Here is a 19489-nt window from a genome sequence, read left to right on the forward strand (position 1 = left end):
GCACCTCACCTAAAGCCACAACACTTGACACTTGTGGGTTTCCTATTGTTTATTTTCCCAGCTGTGTTCCTGAAACAGCTCCCACAGCTCACAGGGCAGTCTGCCTGGCGTGGGGACAGAGCACATGGGGCCCTGAGGTAGGTCAGACGCAGCAGCTTCTCTGCTCTCTCATTCCTCACTTTTTCCGTGGATGGAAAGTCCCCAAGCCTGACAGCTCCCCCAGGCACTGGGATCCTTTGCTGTGGCAGTGGCAGCACCAGCCTCCTGCCAGCAGTCAGCACACAAGACTGGTCACACCACACCACACCAGGCACCAGGGGTACATTGAAGCAGGCAAGGGGTCAGGAGTCATGGGAGCCACATCCTGTTGAACTATCTCCACGCCAGATTTCCTGTTGTTTCAATTGGCAGTGAAAAACAAGAGAGACAAAGCCAAGGCCAGGCTGGGAACCCCTTCGTCTTGCTGTTTCTTCCAGCATAATCTAATTAAAGCCACAGGAAATATGCTTTCCCACAGTGACTGGACATCTTTAAAAAACCCAGCACAATAAAAAGTCCATGGGCCAGGAGAATAAGGGGACAAGGGCAGCAGAGGCCAGGCTCCGTGGCCCATGGCACTGGGAGAGATCTGCCCCAGATACCTGTATACCTGTTCCCTTGCTGAGACACCTTATGGCAGCTCTCATGGGGCACCAGAGCATCTGGAAGTTCATCCAAGATCTCCCAGGACAGGAGCTGCCACAATGTCCTGCATCTCCCTCAACACTCTTGAGAGGCTCCCCAGGTTCTGGCCCATCTGCGCAGGACTTCAGGAGCTCACACTGCATGGCTCTGCAGTGGGGGGTGCTGTGGAAAAGAGCACTGGCAAGGCAGGGTGGGTGGAAGAAGAAAGGAAAGGGCTGGAGGAGTATTTAAAACATTTTATTTTTTAAGAACTCCCAGTTAAAAACACAATGGCTGTGCCTTTCTGTGGGTAAGAGACACAACCTGTATGCCTCAGGGTAGCTCTCAGGCTCTACTTCCTGAGTGGGCAGCTCTGAGGCTGTGCCCCTACCAGGAAGGTAATGCAGCACTGGGCTCCAGCTGGGGAGGGCTCACAGCTCTGAGCAGCCCCTCTCTTAAAACACATTTAAAACCAATTGTGTGAACAAACTGTGGTGTTAAAAAAGGAAAGAGAAAGGAGCAAGGAAGGCTCTGCCAGCACTGGAAGGCTGTGGCTGGAGGGCCCATACTCCTGCCTGGGGAGAGCCACAGTGCTTGTGGCATGCAGCAGCTTTTCTTCTTTAAAGAGAAAAAAAAATTAACCAACCAACCAACAGTAATTTCTTCCAAATTTTCCCTGCAGCCACAGATTTCACCAGTTGTTCACATAAATATGCTGTCTTCCCCATAGGAAATGCTCTTGCCTGAGCCTTCCTTTTCTGCTAAACAACGTGCTTCAGATTCCCTGCAAATGAAAGGAAGCAGAAAAGGGTATTTCCACTGATATTTTAGCCTGATGGAGTGACCTGGCAAGGGGTGCCACCCCCATGCATGATGGACTAGGCTACAACATGGGAATTCCAGCTTCAGCACAGATCTCAGTTCCTGCTGACCCCTTGCTCCCTTTGCAGGGGCTGCTGCCCTTGTCCAAGCCAGGCTTTGGAAATTACCACAGGGGAACCCTGCCACTGCTTTCACTATGCTAAATGCTGGTTTGGGATTCGTGGACCAGCATCCGAGACACATGCTCACTCCCTGGTGCCTCGTCCTTCTTTCAGGCTGGATTCACAGACAGGAGTGCACAGCCCTCCTTTCCACCTCTGGAGTGATGCTGTTCCTTCTACCCTCTTGGACAGGTCCCCAAGGATCCTCCCTAGGATTGGTCTGTGCTTGGGAGAGGACACCCACAGGCATCCATGGCCACTGCACTTCCTACCCTACTTCTAACACCAGCACACTGCAACACACAGATGGAAAAGGGCTGCCAAGCCCCATCTTGCTGTTCTCAGCCCCTCTGGCAGACAGGGACAAGACAGATGGGCAAGGGCATAGAATGAGATTGGCTGGAGCTGGCAGAGCTCAGCCAGCTGCCTGTCCTGGACTTGAAAACCTTTGAGTCCTGCCTGCTGGAGACCTGTCCCAGTTCCAGATAGCTATTTCCCACAGTCTCCTCCTGGACTAACTGGAAAGACACAGATTGGATGGGTGGTTTGCAAAGGGGATAGGGAGGGAGCTGACTCCCAGGGAGCTCACATAGGGTGGTGATCAATGGTTTTTACATGGTCTTGCAGCCTGTCTCTAGTGGTGTCCCCCAGGGACGGATACTGGGCCCCACATTGCTCAACATCGTAAATGACCTGGATAATGAGATTGAAAGCAACCACAGCACCAAACTGGGTGCTGAGATGAACACGTCAGAAGGGAGAGCCATCTTAGAGAGCTGGACAGGCTGGAAGACTGGACTAAAAAGAACAGTCTTAAGTTTAACAAAGACAAAAGCAAGGTCCTGAACTTGGGGTAGAAGGTGCCCAGTTCAGGCTGGGATCTGTGTGACTGGGAAGCAGCCTTGCGGAAATGGATGTGGGGGTCCTGATAGGCAGCAAGCTGAATGTGATCCAGCAGTGTGCTGCTGCAGCAATGAAGCAAACTGGATCCTGTGCAGCATCTGTAGGAGCATTACTAAGAGAAACAGGATCATCTCATTCCAGGCTGACAAATGGCTGATGAATGATGAGTATCATGTCCAGTTCTGATCCCCACAAATCACAAAAGACATGGACAGAGCAGAGAGGGTCCAAAGGACGACCACAAAGGTGATCAGATGCTGGAGAACCTGCCCAATGAGGAAAGACTCTCCCTGCAGAAGAGAAGGCTTAGGAGGGACCTCATCACAGTAGTCTAGTACTTGAAGCCTACTCTGTAGGCTTCAGAGCACAGAGGCTCTCTCTTCACAAGGAGCCACACAGAGAGGACAAGGGACCACAGGTGTGAGTTACACCAGGAGAGGTTTCACCTTATTTTAAGTATTTTTTTACAGTGAGAACAATCAATTACTGGAAGAAACTCCCCAGGGATGTGGTAAAGGCCCCACTGTCAGAAGTTTCAGGATGTGACTGGACAGGTTGCTACGTAATCTTTGTCTATGCTCCCTTTCCCAAGAAAGCTTGGACCAGATGATCTTCGAAGTCCCTTAGAACTTGGGCTGTTCTATGATTCCAGTAAGGACAAGGCCTCATGCTCCCCTGCCCAGCCAGAGGAAAGGCAATGGCAACTTTTGCTACAGGGACCCATAACTCTGTACCACCAACCCTGAAAATCCCAAGGGATGTGGGAGGCAAATGACACTGTGCACTAAGGAGCAGCCAAGTGAATGTGGTTCATCTTTCCAGTCAGTGAGAAAGACTCCAATGAGCTCTTCTGAACCCCCCTCTAAAAACACCTGTAAGCCTGAAGCAGGAGTGTTGGCTTGGACAACGCACCTTTGATAGAGCTCAGAATTTCTTGAATTCTCTGTGGCTCATTGCGGTCTGGTCTGCAGCTTGGTGTGATCTCCAACACGTAATCAGGACCGTACTCTGTGAAGAACTGCAGGGAAGAGGAGAGGAGAGTCAGCAGAGAGGTCTCTGAAGGCTGAGGCTAGAAGGAGGGCTCCCCATGGGTATCTGTAAAAAGGCAAAAAACCATTTCTCCATCTAAGGGCCACATGTAGCTTAACTACATCTAGGTGGTACTTCAGCAGTGTCTGTGTCCACCTGGAGTTTTCAACAGCTTCCTAATTCAAGTGATGGGAAGCAGAGCCCAGTGGGGCAGTCAAATGTCTATCCCAATGCTTCATTTGGGAAAGCTATTGACATTCATTTTACACATGGTTACCTGCAAATGGGATTTTTTTATTACTAAATTTCGAGTGCTGCCAATCATATATCCTACCATTCACCTCCTACCTTGCTGAATGCTGCATTGACATGACCATGAAACACCTGGGAGAGGAAAATCAGTGTGCTGCGAGGATACTGTGTCTCTCCTGGCTAAGTGCTCAGATAGCGTACAGGAAATCTGCAGCACATGGGGTCGATGTGCCAACACAGAATCACAGGTTATTGCCAGCAGTTGTGTCATGATTCTGGCCAGGACAGGGTCAGTTTTTGCAGTAGCTGGGAGGGGGCATGGCCAGGACACAGAGGTTATTCTACACCACCTCATGTCATTGCTGAGGGCAGGGGAAAGGGACTCTTTTCCGGACAGAAGGGATTCCTTCCAGCTGAAACAACATGGCAGAGGGAGCTGTGCAGTGTTGTCAATTGTCAGGGGAGCAGGGGTGTTTCTGCGTGAGTTGTTTCTTTTCTTGCTCCCTCTATCATTACTATTGTTGCTGTTGCTGTTACTGTTCTGTTTCTTATGTCACTGCTGTTTCCAGGAAATAGTTCTTATTTAAACCATGATATTTACCCTTTGTACCTCCAATTGGAGGGGGGAGGGGGAGCAGTGCATGCTTTTAACAGGAGCACTAAATTGGAGAATACCATTCCTAAGACAACCTTAATTGGTGCCCAGTATGGGGCACAAAGCGTTGAGATAATAACAGATGTGCCCAGAGTGGGCTGGAAACAAATTGGATCTAAGCATTTGCTGGTATTGGGTACAGAGCCACTGGCCAAAATGTTGCTTGGTCTGTTCATGTGGGTGTAGTACGTATATGTGAGCATATATGTATTCTTTGTGATGATATTTTTCAGAGCAGGGAGAGGGATCAGGATTGCTTTGTTGCTGTACTGTGTGATATCAGTTTATGAAATGATAACAAGGGCAATGAGCATAAACAAAAGGGAACATTCCTGGACTGGTTTCCAGTTTACTTTGAAAGGAGAGTTTTGATATCTACAAGTTGGGGTTTTTTTTCATGTGTAGTTTTCATGAGAAAGTTTCTGGAGCAACAACAAACCTAACCACCTTCTGCAGGTTAATTCCTACAGAAGACCCACCCTTTTCACTTCCCACACATACCAGTCTTGTTTATAATCTGTTTCTGCGAAAATCTGGTTAAAGGACCGTATTTAAGCATGATGTCTCTTAAAAAGCATCTTGCATCTCTAATCACAGATTTCTATAATGATGAATTTCCAGCCTCAATCCACACAGAAATTTTACTTCCTTATGTATACCGATCCATCAGATCCTTAGACATAGGTAAAACCTGAATTCTCCTCTGTAGCCACTGTAGGCTTGAATTACTCTGCATGTGCAGGTTTGTTTGTGTAGGGTTGGTAACACTGATCTGTGGTTTGAGACCTATTATAAACATGGCAGTGTTCAAGGCCAGGCTGGAAAGGGTTTGGAGCAACCTGGTCTAGTGGGAGGTGTCCCTGCCCATGGCTGGGAAGCGGAACTAGATGGCCTTTAAGGTCCCTTCCAACGCAAACCCTTCAGTGATTCAATGATTCCAGCCCATAGTTATTCCACACAAATTCGGTCTAGATTATGTCCCTCCAAGAAGCTGTCCAGTCTCACTCAAGACTTGAAAAACACCAGCACGGGCACAAAGACAGTACCAGGCCCTATGGCCAAAGCTTCAAAGCTGCACCTGGTCCTTTGTGTAGATAGATGAAAGTAGGGCAAAAATTTAAAGCCCTGAGAAAGGCAAAAGGCACATCCTAAGGAGCTCCTTGAGCAAACCGGTGACTCCCTCTGCTCACCCTCTCTGTAATTATCTAAGATTGGAGTTTATTGGCACGTGAGACCTCTCGCAGAAATCTGCAGACAGCCTCTGTTTTTGGGCACAAGCACCCACCATACTGCTAGGTCAGGGCAGTATTGTTACTAAGTGTCTCCATAAAACAGGACTGAGTGGCAAGGATGCTGTGTGGACTAAACAGAACAACTGTCTCTTCTGCAAGGAGAAGGGAAGGTTTTTCAAACCATTACCTCATGATCAGGGATCTCAGAGGACAGTGTTCTCCCAAGGATGACCCCAGTCAAGTATGTCCAGCAGCGAGCTGTGTTGGCAAGGTTGTAACCTCCTGTTTCCAGCAAGAATTGGGATTTTGAGGAGGAAGAGCAGGGAAAGGGAAAAGGGAAAAGGAGATTTAAGTGGAAGGAACAAATCACGGAGCCACTGTGTGCAGGTTACATGAATTAAGCTTAGTTCATCTACTCAAGCCATGCCCAAAATCTGCATTTTGCACCTGCTGGCTACACAAGGCCAGGTCTGAATGACAGTGTATGCAAGAGCAGACTTCTAAAACTGAACCCCAGTTACATCCAGTGTGGCAGAGGCCGGTCCTCCAGCCACCATCTCAGACCCAGGATGAGCTCCCAGCCCCATGCGCTGCACTCTCTCCTGGCAACAAGGAGAGCCATTCACAAGTAGCAGGGAGAGAAGTGCAAGGGCCGCAGCAGAAATGAGGGCTTCCTGCTTTTTAATACCAGCCTTTGACCTATAAAGCAAAATACACATGCCCAGCCGTAGGCTGGTGACCTCTTCAGCACTGTCATGCTTGAGAGGACAAATGTGAAACTCATCAGTACCACCTGCAACTGCTTTACAGGGAAATGAGATTTCACAGTCAGTAGGAAATGGTTACCTCCATGGTAACGAACATGAGCCCACAAGGAGAAACCTTAGCTGAAAGCATCCCTGCAAAAGACTTGGGTAAGTTTTTTTCCAGAAAAGAAAACTAGAATGGTAAAGGGAGAAAAGCACTTCGACAAGACAGAGACACCATATTTTTCAACATTCCCTTCTGTTTGCGTTGGTTGTTGTGGGTTTTTTTCCCTGCTTTTTTTTACTTCTCCCCCAATTTCCACTTCAAATGCTTCCACATGCTGCAGTGGTGGGACACTCCTTTGGTATTTTCACAAGTCACACATAGTAGATCCTCATTTTTTAACAGAAGTTTTGGGTTTTGTCTGAAAGGTGACATCTCCAGCATACTCACAGACAAGCCACAGCAGGACTGAACACTCATAACCTTTCCAAAACAAAGGGCATCAGGCACATCAAATTTTAGCCTTAATATGCTATACCTGATCTCCCCCATCTCAAAAAGGACAACAGCTAAAGCTGATCCAGTTCCAGTCATGGAGCTCAGGGGCTTTCCTTGGCACATGGTGGCTTTTGTTGCTCTGAAATGCTCTGTCATAAAGCCTGTCCTGTGCTGTCTCCACTGGATAAGCAGCCGGTTAGGCAGCACAGCAGAGATAAGTCCAGCTTAGCCTTCACTGGGTATCAGAGCCCTGCTGTACCTTGCAGGCAGCCAGGCCTTGTCCCAAGGCCCTGCTTGAATATTAATGAAACCATTCATCATCAGGTGCCCAAGGTAGGTTTGGGAACATAGTGCTCATTTTTAAAGAGAGGCACCAAAAGGGGCTGATCAGCAGAGATAGGAATCAGAGGTGCCACTGAGAAGTCGGGGTCAGTTTGTTGGCCCCTCCTCTTCTCCAGAGGAGCCATGCAGCTTTTAACTCAAGATCTGAGTCAGGATTGAGACTTGCACCTGCCAGTATCAAGGATTTCAGGTGTGAGGAAACAGTACTGTGCCACAGTGTGTCCTCCTGACACTGCCCAGCAGTCCCCCTGCTAAACCCTTGCCAGTGCTGAGCCCAAGGGCAGGCAGGCAGGCACTCGAGGCAGGGTCACAGGAGGACAAACATGTTTCTCTGAGAACAGCAGGATGCACTCACCTCCTCCCAGGACAAGAGTTGCTAGCTGCCACTGCAGGACATACTTGAGACACTTGCCCACTCCCTCAGGTGTCATGTTGAAAGAGCACATGGGGTCTCCAGCAATGGTGTCTGCCCCCAGCTGCAGCACAACTGCATCCGGGTTGAAGGCAGCATACACCTCCTTCAGCACTCTGGGGAGAGGAGGAGCAGTCCGGTTAATGCCAGCACAGCTCAGAGGAATGCTGATGGCACGGCCCTGGTCCCTCAGATCCACCAATGCCTCTCAGGGTTTCTGCATTCTCTGCTTCCACCCAACTCATACTAGTTACACTGCCTCTGCTCCCAGGTAGCCTTCTACCTCCACAGCAAGTTTAGCTCTCAGATCACTTATCAGAAGGCTGATGAAGGTAAAAACCACCACTGATAACATAGCAGAGGAGGATCTAGTCCTCACCAGTTCAGTGGTAGCACCAAACTCCACATTTAAACTGGCTGCCTTTTGGCTGCAGGACAAGCCAAAGGCTTTTCTGCCCCGTGAAAGTCATGGTGGAAATCAGGGTCTGGCAAAACAACAATCCTGACCTCTCAGACACCTCTGATCAGGACAGGAGAGGAGAGGACAGGAGAAACAGAGGAAGGCTCTGGCTAGGCTCTCACTCTCCTCTCTTGTATGTGGCACTTGAAGCAAAACTATGAGGAAAAGCTCTGTGCAGGGAGTAGTCAGCCTGCAAAAACCTGCATTGGACAAAGCTTCATGCTTCAAGCTCACCATGGTTTTGAGAACTACAGACAATCACCCTCAAACAACAGCTGGATGAGACATCCACAGTCATGCCCGTGACTGCCTCCCAGCCTGGACAGAACTCAAAAGATACCTCAAAGTCTCTTTGCAGAAGCTTTAGCTATGTACAACTTGCAATCTATGGTAGGTTATTATGTCCTTCAGCTGTGAATGCATGCAGCAGGCTCCTCCTGAGTGGGTTCCTGACCTGTCTCAGCGCCTAGAGCTGCCTTTCAGAAGCATGTCCTCCGGCACAAAGAGGACTGCTCTGCCCCAGCAGTGGCAAGCACCAACAAGCCAGCAGGAGGCATGGCCCTTGCATGACTGCCCTACTGACCTACAAGTTTAGAGAGGTTTCAGCCCTCAAGTGTCAGAGGTGGATGTGCTACCACGTCCTGCAGCTCCTACACTGAGACTCCTCTCCCCTGGAAAAGAACAAGCCTCGCAGCCCAGTTTTGACATGGGCAACAGCTTGTGAGGTCCACCATCAGCTGAGTGACAGAAGGGACTGCCAGAAGGCAGCTCTGTCACCATCAGATATTCAGCCTGCAGCATTTCATTCTTCCAGCACAGACAGAAGGTGCTAGGAAAACGCTTTCAGCTAAGCCCCAAGCATATGTCCCACAGTCAGAATTCAGAGCACTTATCTGAAGAAAAAACATCTAGCCCTAAGTCCACAGCTAAAAAATACTTGTACCTTCTCAGTCTCTCCTTAGATACACACCTGTGGAGGTGTATCTAAGGAGATAGGCTAACTTGTGGCAGAGACCCCTCCAGACACCCACAAATGTCTCTGTATATTCAGTTTGCTTAAGGATTCAGACAAGTCCTCTGAGAACTTACAATCCATGTTCATTGTAATCAAAGGCTGGGATAGGGGAAGGGACAAGCCTTAAGAAAGGACTGTAAGTAAAAATAGTAAGTTGTGTAGTATCTTATTCTCTGAAATCCCATCCGAGTCAGTTGTATCAGAGCAAGAGGGCTTACGATTCACAGATCTGGTAATATTTCTCATCCTGAATGCCATCTTGAATGGGCACGTTCACACTGTAATAGCGACCTTTTCCCAGGCCAACATCTGTCACATCACCGGTGCCTGCACAACAGAAACACCCCAATTAGGAGGGAAAGCAGAGCAGCAGCAAGAGAGAGACATGTGAGATGTCTCAGAGGCAAGCTGAGAGCCAGGACATTTGGCATGCTTATGGAGAAGTCCACTTGCCACCACCAAGAAAGGCGGGGTGGAGGGACCCAGTTCTCTCATTCGCCCAATTCTGCCATGCAGCATCAAAGGGGCTCTGCCCAGAGCTCAGCTACAACCACAAAGGGGGAAATGCCAAACACGTAGCTCCCCCCTCTTTCCGTCTCCTGGGTCAAGAGGAGAGGCAGCAAGACATGTTGGCTGGACGGCAGGGATGGGACTTGCCTTTACAGAGGCCTCGCCAGTGATGTGTGAACCAAATGAACACAAACCTCACGTGTTCAACTTGCCTGGGAAAAATCCTGGTGAAAATTTGTGCAGAGAAACAGTCATGACTTTCGAGGTGAAACTAAAGGCATCCTCAACTCCTGTTAGGAAAGGGAAAAAAGCTTTCATGCATCATTTACATAAATGACAGAGTGTGAACACACAGAGCTGCTTGATACACACAGGGCATCAAGCAGAGAAGGAGCAGTATGAACAAAGCAGAAATGCAGATGTGGCTCAATAAATCCATCCTCAATGCACAGAGACTGGGGTTCAACTGCAGCAAAGATCACAACTGCAATGAATCTGGCAGGTCTCATGCTAATCAGTACTGAATGGATCTCGATATTTCACATCAGTACCCATGGCAGCAGCACTTGCCTATGCTGCTAGGCCTGCGAAGGTGGGAGAGGGATCCGAGCAGGGCTGCCTTGGCCAGAGCTTGGCTCTGATTAGAAGCAGTGCTACTGGGCTCTCTTGCTTTTTCTCAGTGCTGCTGTGGTTCAACGTGCCTTTTCCTTAAGGACATATTAAAATAGTGGGGGTGGAGAGGGAAAAAAGAAGTAACAGGAAACTTAACAGAAACCAAATGCAGGGAGGAAACGGAGCAAAATGAAACACACCATAAAATTTAGAAGAGCAGGAAACATTAAATGGTGTAGAAATAATGCCCCTGAAGGAGAGAGAAGTTTCGGCAAGGCCAGCTCTGGCTCTAGATTTATAGCATCCAGCCTTTTTTTAAAAGCACCATTTACTTCTGGCTGCTTCCCTCTTGCACTGGACCATTAAACAATTAAACCCTGTCAGCAACTGCTCTGCCAGGATGGGAGACTGGGACACATTATCTGTTGCTTTAGGTACAAGACTTCTGCCCAAACTCTCAAGAGAGGTCTGAGGAGCAGCACAGGGCAAGTCTGTGAAGCAGGACAAGGCAGAAATGAATTGAGGCAATTCAACTGAACCGAAAGGAGCCAAAGCCATGGCTGTTGCAGCAAGTAAAGCCCTGCTGTGCAGACAAGCCTTGACTTTTCCCTTTCCTCACTGAGTCTGTGTAGCTGTGCTGTTTGCAGCCTTTGCTGGGCCTTACCATCCCCATGATGCAAATCCAAATCGATATAAAGGACACGGTCAAATCTCTGGCGCAGCCGCAGGATCCCCAAGACAGCATCATTCAGGTAACAGAAGCCAGAAGCTTCATCCCTGTGAAAACAATGTCTGTGACATTGAACATTGCCAATGCAATCAGCAGTGATCCCAGTATTCTCACTCTGACTTTGCAAGTGTCCACCTCAGAGGGGCACAGTGGAGCACGAAAATTCATCCAAGGCCCAGCAGTGACCAAGAGGTGGGTCAGGAACCACTCAAAGCATGGCTGGGAAGCACAGACTGCTTGTACCAACTGCTTCTCAGCTCTGGGCTTTCTGGCAGCTGGGTAAGCATCAGTTGGCTCTGCTGCAGAGAGGCCCTGGCCTGTGAGGGGATACCTCTGACCATTGCACTGTTGAACAAACAAAATGGTAGCTTTCTGCACCTGAGACATTTTAAAGAATTTCAGAGCCACTCGACTCAAACCCACTCTCTCTCTGAGGCAAGAGGACAGTCCCCTTGGCCATTTTCCTCTGAGTTCTGGACGGGCACAGACAGGTAGCCACTCCAACCCTGCTGTCTGGGTCACAGCTCCTGGGAAGGTCCTGGCAGTGAAAGGCAAGTCCAAGGCAGTCACAGGATTCTCCTGCTGTTCCAAAGTCTCAGGCTATGAAGGTTAAACCCCTTCCCAAAGTAACTCCCTCTTTCTCTCCCCAGGAAAACACAAATGGGATGTCCCACATGCAGTCCCTCAAGATACAGCTCCTGAGCTCAGCCAGGAGAGAGTCCCAGCAGCTAAACAGAGGACACGTGTACCACGGAATGATTTATCCCTGACAAATAATCAGGGGACAGCTTCCTTGCTGGCATCAAAGGAACAAGAAAGTTTCTTGACCCCTACTCCAGCCTCACTCCAAAGTCAAGTCCCCATCACCACTTAGCACCAGTCCGCATGCATTCCTAAATCTGCCCTGGACAGCTGATTTAAGGCAAAACTTTATACTTTGCAACAGGAGCGCCCAGATACCTTTTCCACAAATTATATCAGGATCCAGGATGCATGTCTGGGAAATGCCTCTTGACTTCCAGTCACAGCACTCAGCTCATTTGCCCTGACACCTCCTGCTCAGCAACAGCTGGGAACGGTGAGGAGCAAGCTGTGGGTAGCAAAACTGCACTTGCTTTCACTCCCTGCAAGTGCCATGGAGCACCAGTGTTTCCCAGTGACTCTGTTCATTTACAGTGATGCTGAGAATGGAGGTGTTAACAGGTATCCTGAGAATCTGACTCAACTGTAATTATGTACTTCTCTCCTCCCTCACAGCCCACAAGGAAGCAAAGTGAACCACACTGTCTTGGGCACTCTCTCCATGCTGTAACACACATCTCTGAAACTCAAGGCCAAGCAGAGCAGGACACCAATTCAAACAAATGCAGAGCAGTGCCAGAGCTGCAGCTCAGGGCCAGCACTTGGGATTCCCTCGTGCTGCCCTAAATCCACCCAGCAAAGCTCTGAGCGTCACTGCCAGAAGGGAGGGTATGGCTGGCTTGAGAAAAGGCACTTACTCAGCATCTTACCCTCAACCCCAAAGGCATCCTCTGAACTGAGAGCTTCCAAAGTCCCAGGCCATTCCTACCTTTAGGACCCTGGAAAGCAACTAAACCACCAGACAGCAGGTGGCTTTTGACAAAAGGACTGTATTTTGCTAGGACACAGGTCCTAGCACCAGGCACCTGCAGTTCGGTGTCAGTCTGGCTGGACCTTCACACTGGGCTGGGACCTACCCTGAAGCATCACACATCAGCTTACTGGGGTGACTGGGAAGACTCCTTTGGGATCAGTAAGTATTAAATGCCTTTTTTTAAACAGACTCAAGTGCTAAAAGCTCAGCAGCAGCAACACTGCTAAGATTTTTCTCATTACAGGCATTTTTAAAGCCACGCAATCCAGACAGAAGAGAACAGGAGATTCCCCAAAAGCCATCAGTTCTGCACAAAGTGAGGGCTCGGCTCTGCCACATGCAAGTCTCCTTTCACAGCAAGCTGCATCTGAAGCCATTTTCAGCCAAGTGCCCACCAGGAAATGGCCTGAGACATTGCTATTGCTGGCACTTGCACACCACCGTTACACCTGAAGTTCCTTTGCCAGGTCAGAAAAGTCAGCGGAGCAAGACACCTGCACATGCATGTACAAGCTGCCAGGGTTAGACACAGGGCTGATGAGAACTCCTGAGGTTCCCCAGGGACACAGAGCAGCACTGCAAACACCAGTTGGCTGTGGACTAGGAAGGGTGGTGTCTTGTCTACACTGCAAAGAGGTCCCACGTTTTGGGAGATGGGGAGTATAAGTTAAATAAAACATACATCCATGGAAAATGGGACAGAAACAAATTATTTTACCACTACAGAACCACAGGATTCAGGGACAGAACTTTGCTTCCTCTCCTGTTGTGCTGGAAGACCATTACTGATGTTAGAGCTCATGGGAAACAGCCGCCAATGGGGTAACCCAAGGTCAGTCCTGCACCGTTTCAAACCTCTTAAGAAACCCAAAAAGCCACATAAAACAATTTGGACATGTTGCCACATTCTCATTGTGTTCCCAACTGGCAGTGACATCAATTGTTTGTCTCTCCACTGTGCTTCTCCATGGACCCCACAAAATTCATTCTCACTTGAGCTTCTTGAGATAATGATGTATCAAGGAATGACAGGACACCTGGAAGTATACCTGCCCCAGACCTGCTCTGCAGCCCATGACAGCGATAGCACCAGCACTGGGCAGTGACCTGCCTCCTCTCAGGCCTCTGCCCTGCCTTCTGTTTCTTTCCTTTGTATCTCCTGCCTTCCCTCACACCTTGCTTTCTCTTCCAACTGGATCATTGCACCCTAAGGGTTTGCAGGGAAGCTGGGAACTAGGAAGCAGGGTTTAGACACCAGATGAGAAAACACAAGGGAAGAGATTGTTTTCTTACTTCTTTGCATGATGCCACCCTCCAGGCCAGTTAATTGCTACCTTGCACTTGCCGTCCAGCAGGCACTGGGCTGCAGTGATGGTGGCTCCTCCCACAGCTGCCGCATACTCAAAGATCCCTTCAGTGGCTGGACAGTCGTAACCTGCAGGTTAAGAGTCCAGGTAAGAGTCCACGTGTCAAACACAACAGGCCCTTTCCTCCAGGGGAAGCACATTCCTTTTGTTTGAGCCCTCAGGACTGACCCAGGCTGGAGCAGCCTGTTCCTGAAGGACTGATCCCATGGAGGATCCATACTGGAGAAGTTATTGAAAAACTGCTACCCATAGTAAAGACCCACACTGGAAAAGTTCATGGAAGATTGTGTCCTGTGGGAGGGACCCCTCCTATACACAGGGCAAGAGTGAGGACGAAGGAGCAGCAGAGACGTGTGAACTGACCACAACCCCCATCCCCTTACACTGCTTGAGGGGGAAAGGAGAAGAGCTGTGAGTGAAGCTGAGTCGGGGAAGAAAGGTGGATGAGGGGGATGGCGATTTCAGTTTTATCTTGAATTCTCACTATCCTACTCTGTTATTAATTGGCAATAAATTGAATTAATTTCCCTATGTATAGTCTGTTTTGCTGGTGACAGTAACTGGAGAGTCATCTCCTTGTTATTATCTTGACATGATCTTTCCCACTGTATTTTCTCCCCCACCCTACTGAGGGGGAGAGAAAGTAGATCTTGGTGGGCACCTGGCAAAAAATCCCCACCCACACCACAAAAATCAACCCACCACAAAAAGCAATGACCCAAATGTTTTCTTGCATTCAGTTCATTAACAAATGTGTCCTGAACCAACTTCTAAGCTGTGTGCCTGGCTTGCCCAATCTACTGGTCCCTCATACCAATCTCACAAAAAACTACTGTCAGGTCTCTGGCTACTTGACCAGAAACTGTTGCCCACAAAACATGATACCTGAGCTGCTTGTCTTCCTGCACACAGAGCAGCCTCAGGAATGTAAAGTCTAAGGGACACTCATGAGATCGGCGCAGAATCTGCACCTCTGCCTCAGTTCTGGGTCACTCCTCCCATTCCTGAGACCAAGACAGTGCCCCTAGCTGTCTCGCCTGCTTCACCCGCTGCATTGCTCAGGCTGGCTCAGGTCCAGGAGGGCACAAGAGCCCTCTGCTCCAGACGTAAGTCAAGTCACCAGACAGACAGCAGCTGCTCTGGTCTCTGCAGAGCAAGTCACTACAGCTGCAGGCAGCTGTTCACGCATGCCCTCCCCACAGCAGGCTGGCTGCAGCCAGTCCCAGCTCCAGCCCGAGGGCAGTTGTCAGAGTCTTCCATCCTGTTCCAGAGCCTCAGAGCAGCAGCAAAGGGCATCAGCCCCGGTCAGCAAGAGACAGGCCAAGCTGCACAGAGCAGCAGTATGAAGCTAGCTGTATCCTCTGCTGCCACCAGGGAAAGTGCCACCATGTCAGAAGACTGCTGGGGTTCAGCAACACCCTGTCAAAGAGCATTTCCCTTCAAAACCAAGCCCAGTGTCCCCCGGAGCTCACCCCTCTAACTGCAGCTCCCGCAAAAAGCATCCTGGCCCTGGCACTCAACTTATCTCCTGCTGAAGATGTGCATCCTTACCTAGTCCATACTCCACAGACTCCGGGTGGTCATCATCCCCCTCCTCACTGACCTTCTGCAGGTGCTGCAGGTAAGCATCTGTGTGGAAACTTGCCATTTCCTCCATGGAGGCCACTTTTGGCTTGACTATCCTAGGCAGAGAGGAGGAAGGGAGCATATCAGGGCAAGAGGCTCCAGGGTTCAGCTGGAATGTCCAGCTTTAGCCTTTAACCTAGGAGCCTTCTTTCAGCTGTTACTGTTGTAAAAGCAAACAAAACTCCCTCTTCCCCTTGCACTGGACTGTCACTCAAGTGAGAAAGCCACCCAGCTGAGCTGGAGCAGGCCTTGCCCCTGGCTTGGCACTGCCCGTGGTGCCCACCCCAGTGAAGAACACCTGCAGGTGCTGCCTGCATTAATCGTCCCACTTTGCTTCAAGTTTTTTTCCGTTTTTTGCATGTTCTCTCAGTTTGTGCAATCCCCAGCGGATCCAACATTCAGATTACACACAGAGGAACTAACTGAGGGAAATGCCCAGGCCCAGCAGAGTGCTGCGGCAGGACCTCAGCCTCGATCAGGAGCTGTGCAACACCTCTTGTATGCTGTGACCTGCACCAAAGCGCAGACTGTCACTGTTCTCAGCAACATGCACAGCACCTTCCTGGGTCTGGGTGCTTTGCAGTGTGCCTAAGCAAATCCTGCAACACACTGAGCCCTCCCCAAGACTTGGACACTAGGAGCACACACAGACAATGCACCACAGCTCCATTGCTACAGGAAGAACACAGGAAGCTCCCAGCTCCAGGCTGGCCCCGATGCTTCTGACCCCATGCGAGGGCAAACACCCCTTCAGGTCTGCTCCATAATGGTACCTGCAGCCATTTCCCAAGCACACTCTGCCAGAAAAAAAAAAATTGTTTAAAAAAGAGGTCTTAAAAAGACCTTCTGGCCCTGCTGAACTGGAGCATATTGTTTTGAAGATTTTATTAGATGCTTCACAAGAGGGGCTGAGCTAAGCCTTTCTTTTCTTCCCTTCATATGCCCCAGCGTCAAGAGCCAAATGAGGCAAGAGGTACCTCACTTTTCTGCCCCAGATCTCATATGGTCTTCTCTCCTAAACAGCACGCAGACCTCACAAAAAGTCTCCCAGACCAATGACAACACACCAAAACAACACAGTCCCTCTCTGCATCACCACTGACTGATCAGTGGATCTGGAGCAGCACCGAGGCCATCACCCTGCTCAGAGTCCCAAGCATGGGGGTGACACACTGTAGAGAAGGCACAGAGGTATATGTGCTCCATCAGACAAGGAGGGTAACCATGAATTACACCTGCCACAACTACTGTAATCGTGTCCGTGTAGCAAACCAAGCATTTTCCTTAAATCCTGGAAATACACACTGTGGGGGCTCCTACAATCACGCCGCCAGCAGGGACATTGTGAAACCTGAAGTTACTCAGCACCTTCCAAACCTTAGTGGAGAACACCCCTTCACAGAAAACGTGAGCACTTACTTCATCTGGTCAAGTAAGCAATACGCTTCAATCAATGAATGCACCATGCTGGCCTAAAGAGAAGAATAAGATTGTGAGAGCAGGAGACAGAAAGCCAGCAACCGGGGGTTCAAGGACTCGCACACGAGGTGTGGCTCAGACTCCTCCCAGCAGCGGCTTTCCCTGCCCGGATCCCAGCTCCGGCCCGTGCCCATGGCGTGTGAAGGGGCCTTCTGGAGTCCCGGGCAGAAGCACAGCCGCGCACGGCTTCCCGGGGAAGGGAAGCGTCACTTCAGTGTCCAAGCCCGCGCTGCCAAGGGCGCTGTGAAGGCACAGACGGGCCCTCCCCGCTCTGACTCCACATTCCTCCCGCCGGGGCCGCCCGTTCCCCCCGCTTCCTCCTTTCCTGCCGCCGTGCCGGGCGCCGGCCGCCTCCGCGACCGGGCCTCACCGCTGTGCTCCCCGCGCCCCCTCGCCCCCGCCGCGACGCTGACCCGCTTGGGCACTTTGCAGAGGGAGTCGCAGAGGGCCACGTACTCCGGGCTGTATATGTAGACCGGCGGCGGCACCGCCGCCATCGGAGCCGGCACGGCCGGGACCAGCACCCGCAACACCGCTGGTCCAGGACGCACCAGGACGGGCAGTTCCGGCCCCGCGGCGTGCCGGGAGCTGTAGGCCCGCCCCGCCACTATTCTGCCCCCAGCCCGGCCGCGTAAGAAAAGGCAGCCAACTCGTGTTAGAGACATTTTTACTGGGGCTTCCACGCAGCTCGAGGTGATGGTTATTCTCTAAAAATGTCATTTAAAAAGGTCCGTGGCCTGCACGCAGACCCCCACACGGCGCCCGCCCTGCTCAAGGAGCCGCACCTCAGGACGTGCCCGGGCCCCCCGACCCCCGGCAGCTCGGGATAGAGGGAGGCGCCGGGCAGGGGCTCGGGCCCTTCAAGGCTCCTCTGACGGGAGCAGGGGTCACACAGGGAGGGATTAGCTATGCTGGGAAAGATGTGTGCTAATATGCGTGTTAACGTCTTTGAAAGGGGTCTTAATGTTTCTACCCATTTCAAGCCACAGGTTTGTTATAGAACCCAAAGAGTTTGACTCCTGAAACAGACAAATGGGTCTACACAAGCTACAGTTTCTGAACTTTGGGGGAAAATGACAGATTCAAGGGGGGAAGATGTTGTAGGTGATTGGGGAAGGCTGTACCTTCCTAGTACCTCAGCCAACAGGGAAACGAAGAGGGCAACATGCAGCTGGGAGCTTAGGATAAATGGAGGCTGTGCTCTCTGAAACCTCAAGAGAGAAAATCCTGCGGGCAGGTGTCCCAGTGGACTCTCTCCCTTTATTTGAATGAAGTTGCAGGACTCCTCTCTCTCCTTTATGGACACTGGCTTTTAATAGTGTGATTTTCCATATGGCCACATGTACGGAAGAGCTGCTGCCCCAGGAGACCACCTGGCTTTGAGGCCACACCAACCTGGACATCAGAAAACACAGGCACACACGGAAGAAAATATCTGGCTCTGGAGCTAGCCCTATCCACAGCGGAGTGGCCGATTTTTGCCTGGCAGCCACCTCTGCACTCACATACAGCCAGCCCAGGGAGCACCACAGGCAGCATGGGCAGAGCACGGTGCTGGCACACGGCATGGGCACTGTCACCCTGCCAGCTCAAGTTCAGCTGCTGTCCCTCACCCTCTCAGAAGGAGCTCAGGCTGTGACATCCAACCAGCAGAAACCACATCTTCTGTGCTTGCTAGAGTGGACGGGGCCACTCAGACAGAGCTCCCATGAAAACACACAGCCATCCAGGCTGCTGGGTACAGGGAGTGCCAGAGCCTTTCACTGGGAAGGATGGCAGTGGTGAGAACAGCCACGTTTGGTGCAGCCAAGATCTGCCCACCCTCGGGGCTCAGCTATGAGAGGACATAGAAAGGTTAAGGGGCATAAGGGAGTCTGAGAAAGACTGGTGGAACCAGGCTCTGCCCTCCCTGACAGGAACAGCCACCCCAAAATACACAGGTTCAAGGGGATCCTGTATCCTCCCTTGGCAGGTGAAGACAGTAACTTAAAGAAAAGGAGGGGGTGGAGGCAAACCCCCTCCTTGCCCACCTTGCTTCCCCACATGCCTCTGTAGAGCAGGTACGAAGCTCTCACATGGAAGGCCAGGCAAAGGATGATATGGATGTTAGTCCATCTACACCATAGGTGTTGCCCTGGCTGTGACACCCACAGACCACGTCCACCTCCATGAGAAAGATGGGTTAGAGTTGTAGGTGACTCCATTCTGAGGATCCAATATGCCAGACAGACGGTCCTCTTAGGGGAAGTCTGCTGCCTCCCTGGGGCCGAGATTAAGCACTAGGAAACTTCCCAGCCGGGTTCAGCTTCAGACTGTTACCCACTACTGCTCTTCCATGCGGGTGGCAATGAAGCTG

General features: G+C 50.6%; 1 protein-coding gene across 3 annotated transcripts; it reads right to left on the minus strand.

Moving 5' to 3' along the window:
- Nucleotides 1–905: 905 nt before the first annotated feature.
- Nucleotides 906–19479, minus strand: HDAC8 (histone deacetylase 8; the record flags this gene model as incomplete). Of its 3 annotated transcripts, XM_082289500.1 has the most annotated exons (11): nt 906–1447; nt 3462–3567; nt 5905–5999; nt 7663–7835; nt 9413–9521; nt 9917–9994; nt 10981–11093; nt 13955–14096; nt 15580–15710; nt 17074–17126; nt 17590–19479. In XM_082289500.1, 11 exons carry the CDS (start codon nt 17851–17853, stop codon nt 1425–1427), a joined length of 1287 nt encoding a protein of 428 aa, XP_082145626.1. The 3 variants fall into 3 exon arrangements, with proteins under 3 accessions (XP_082145626.1, XP_082145627.1, XP_082145628.1); XM_082289501.1 differs by lacking the exons at nt 17074–17126; nt 17590–19479 and having other exon boundaries at nt 13996–14096; XM_082289502.1 differs by lacking the exons at nt 906–1447; nt 3462–3567; nt 5905–5999; ... (2 more) ...; nt 9917–9994; nt 10981–11093 and having other exon boundaries at nt 13951–14096; nt 17547–17630.
- Between the last annotated feature and the right edge of the window lie 10 nt (nt 19480–19489).

Source organism: Coloeus monedula, assembly GCF_965178545.1.
Source record: "Coloeus monedula genome assembly, chromosome: 12".
Lineage (NCBI taxonomy): Eukaryota > Metazoa > Chordata > Aves > Passeriformes > Corvidae > Coloeus > Coloeus monedula.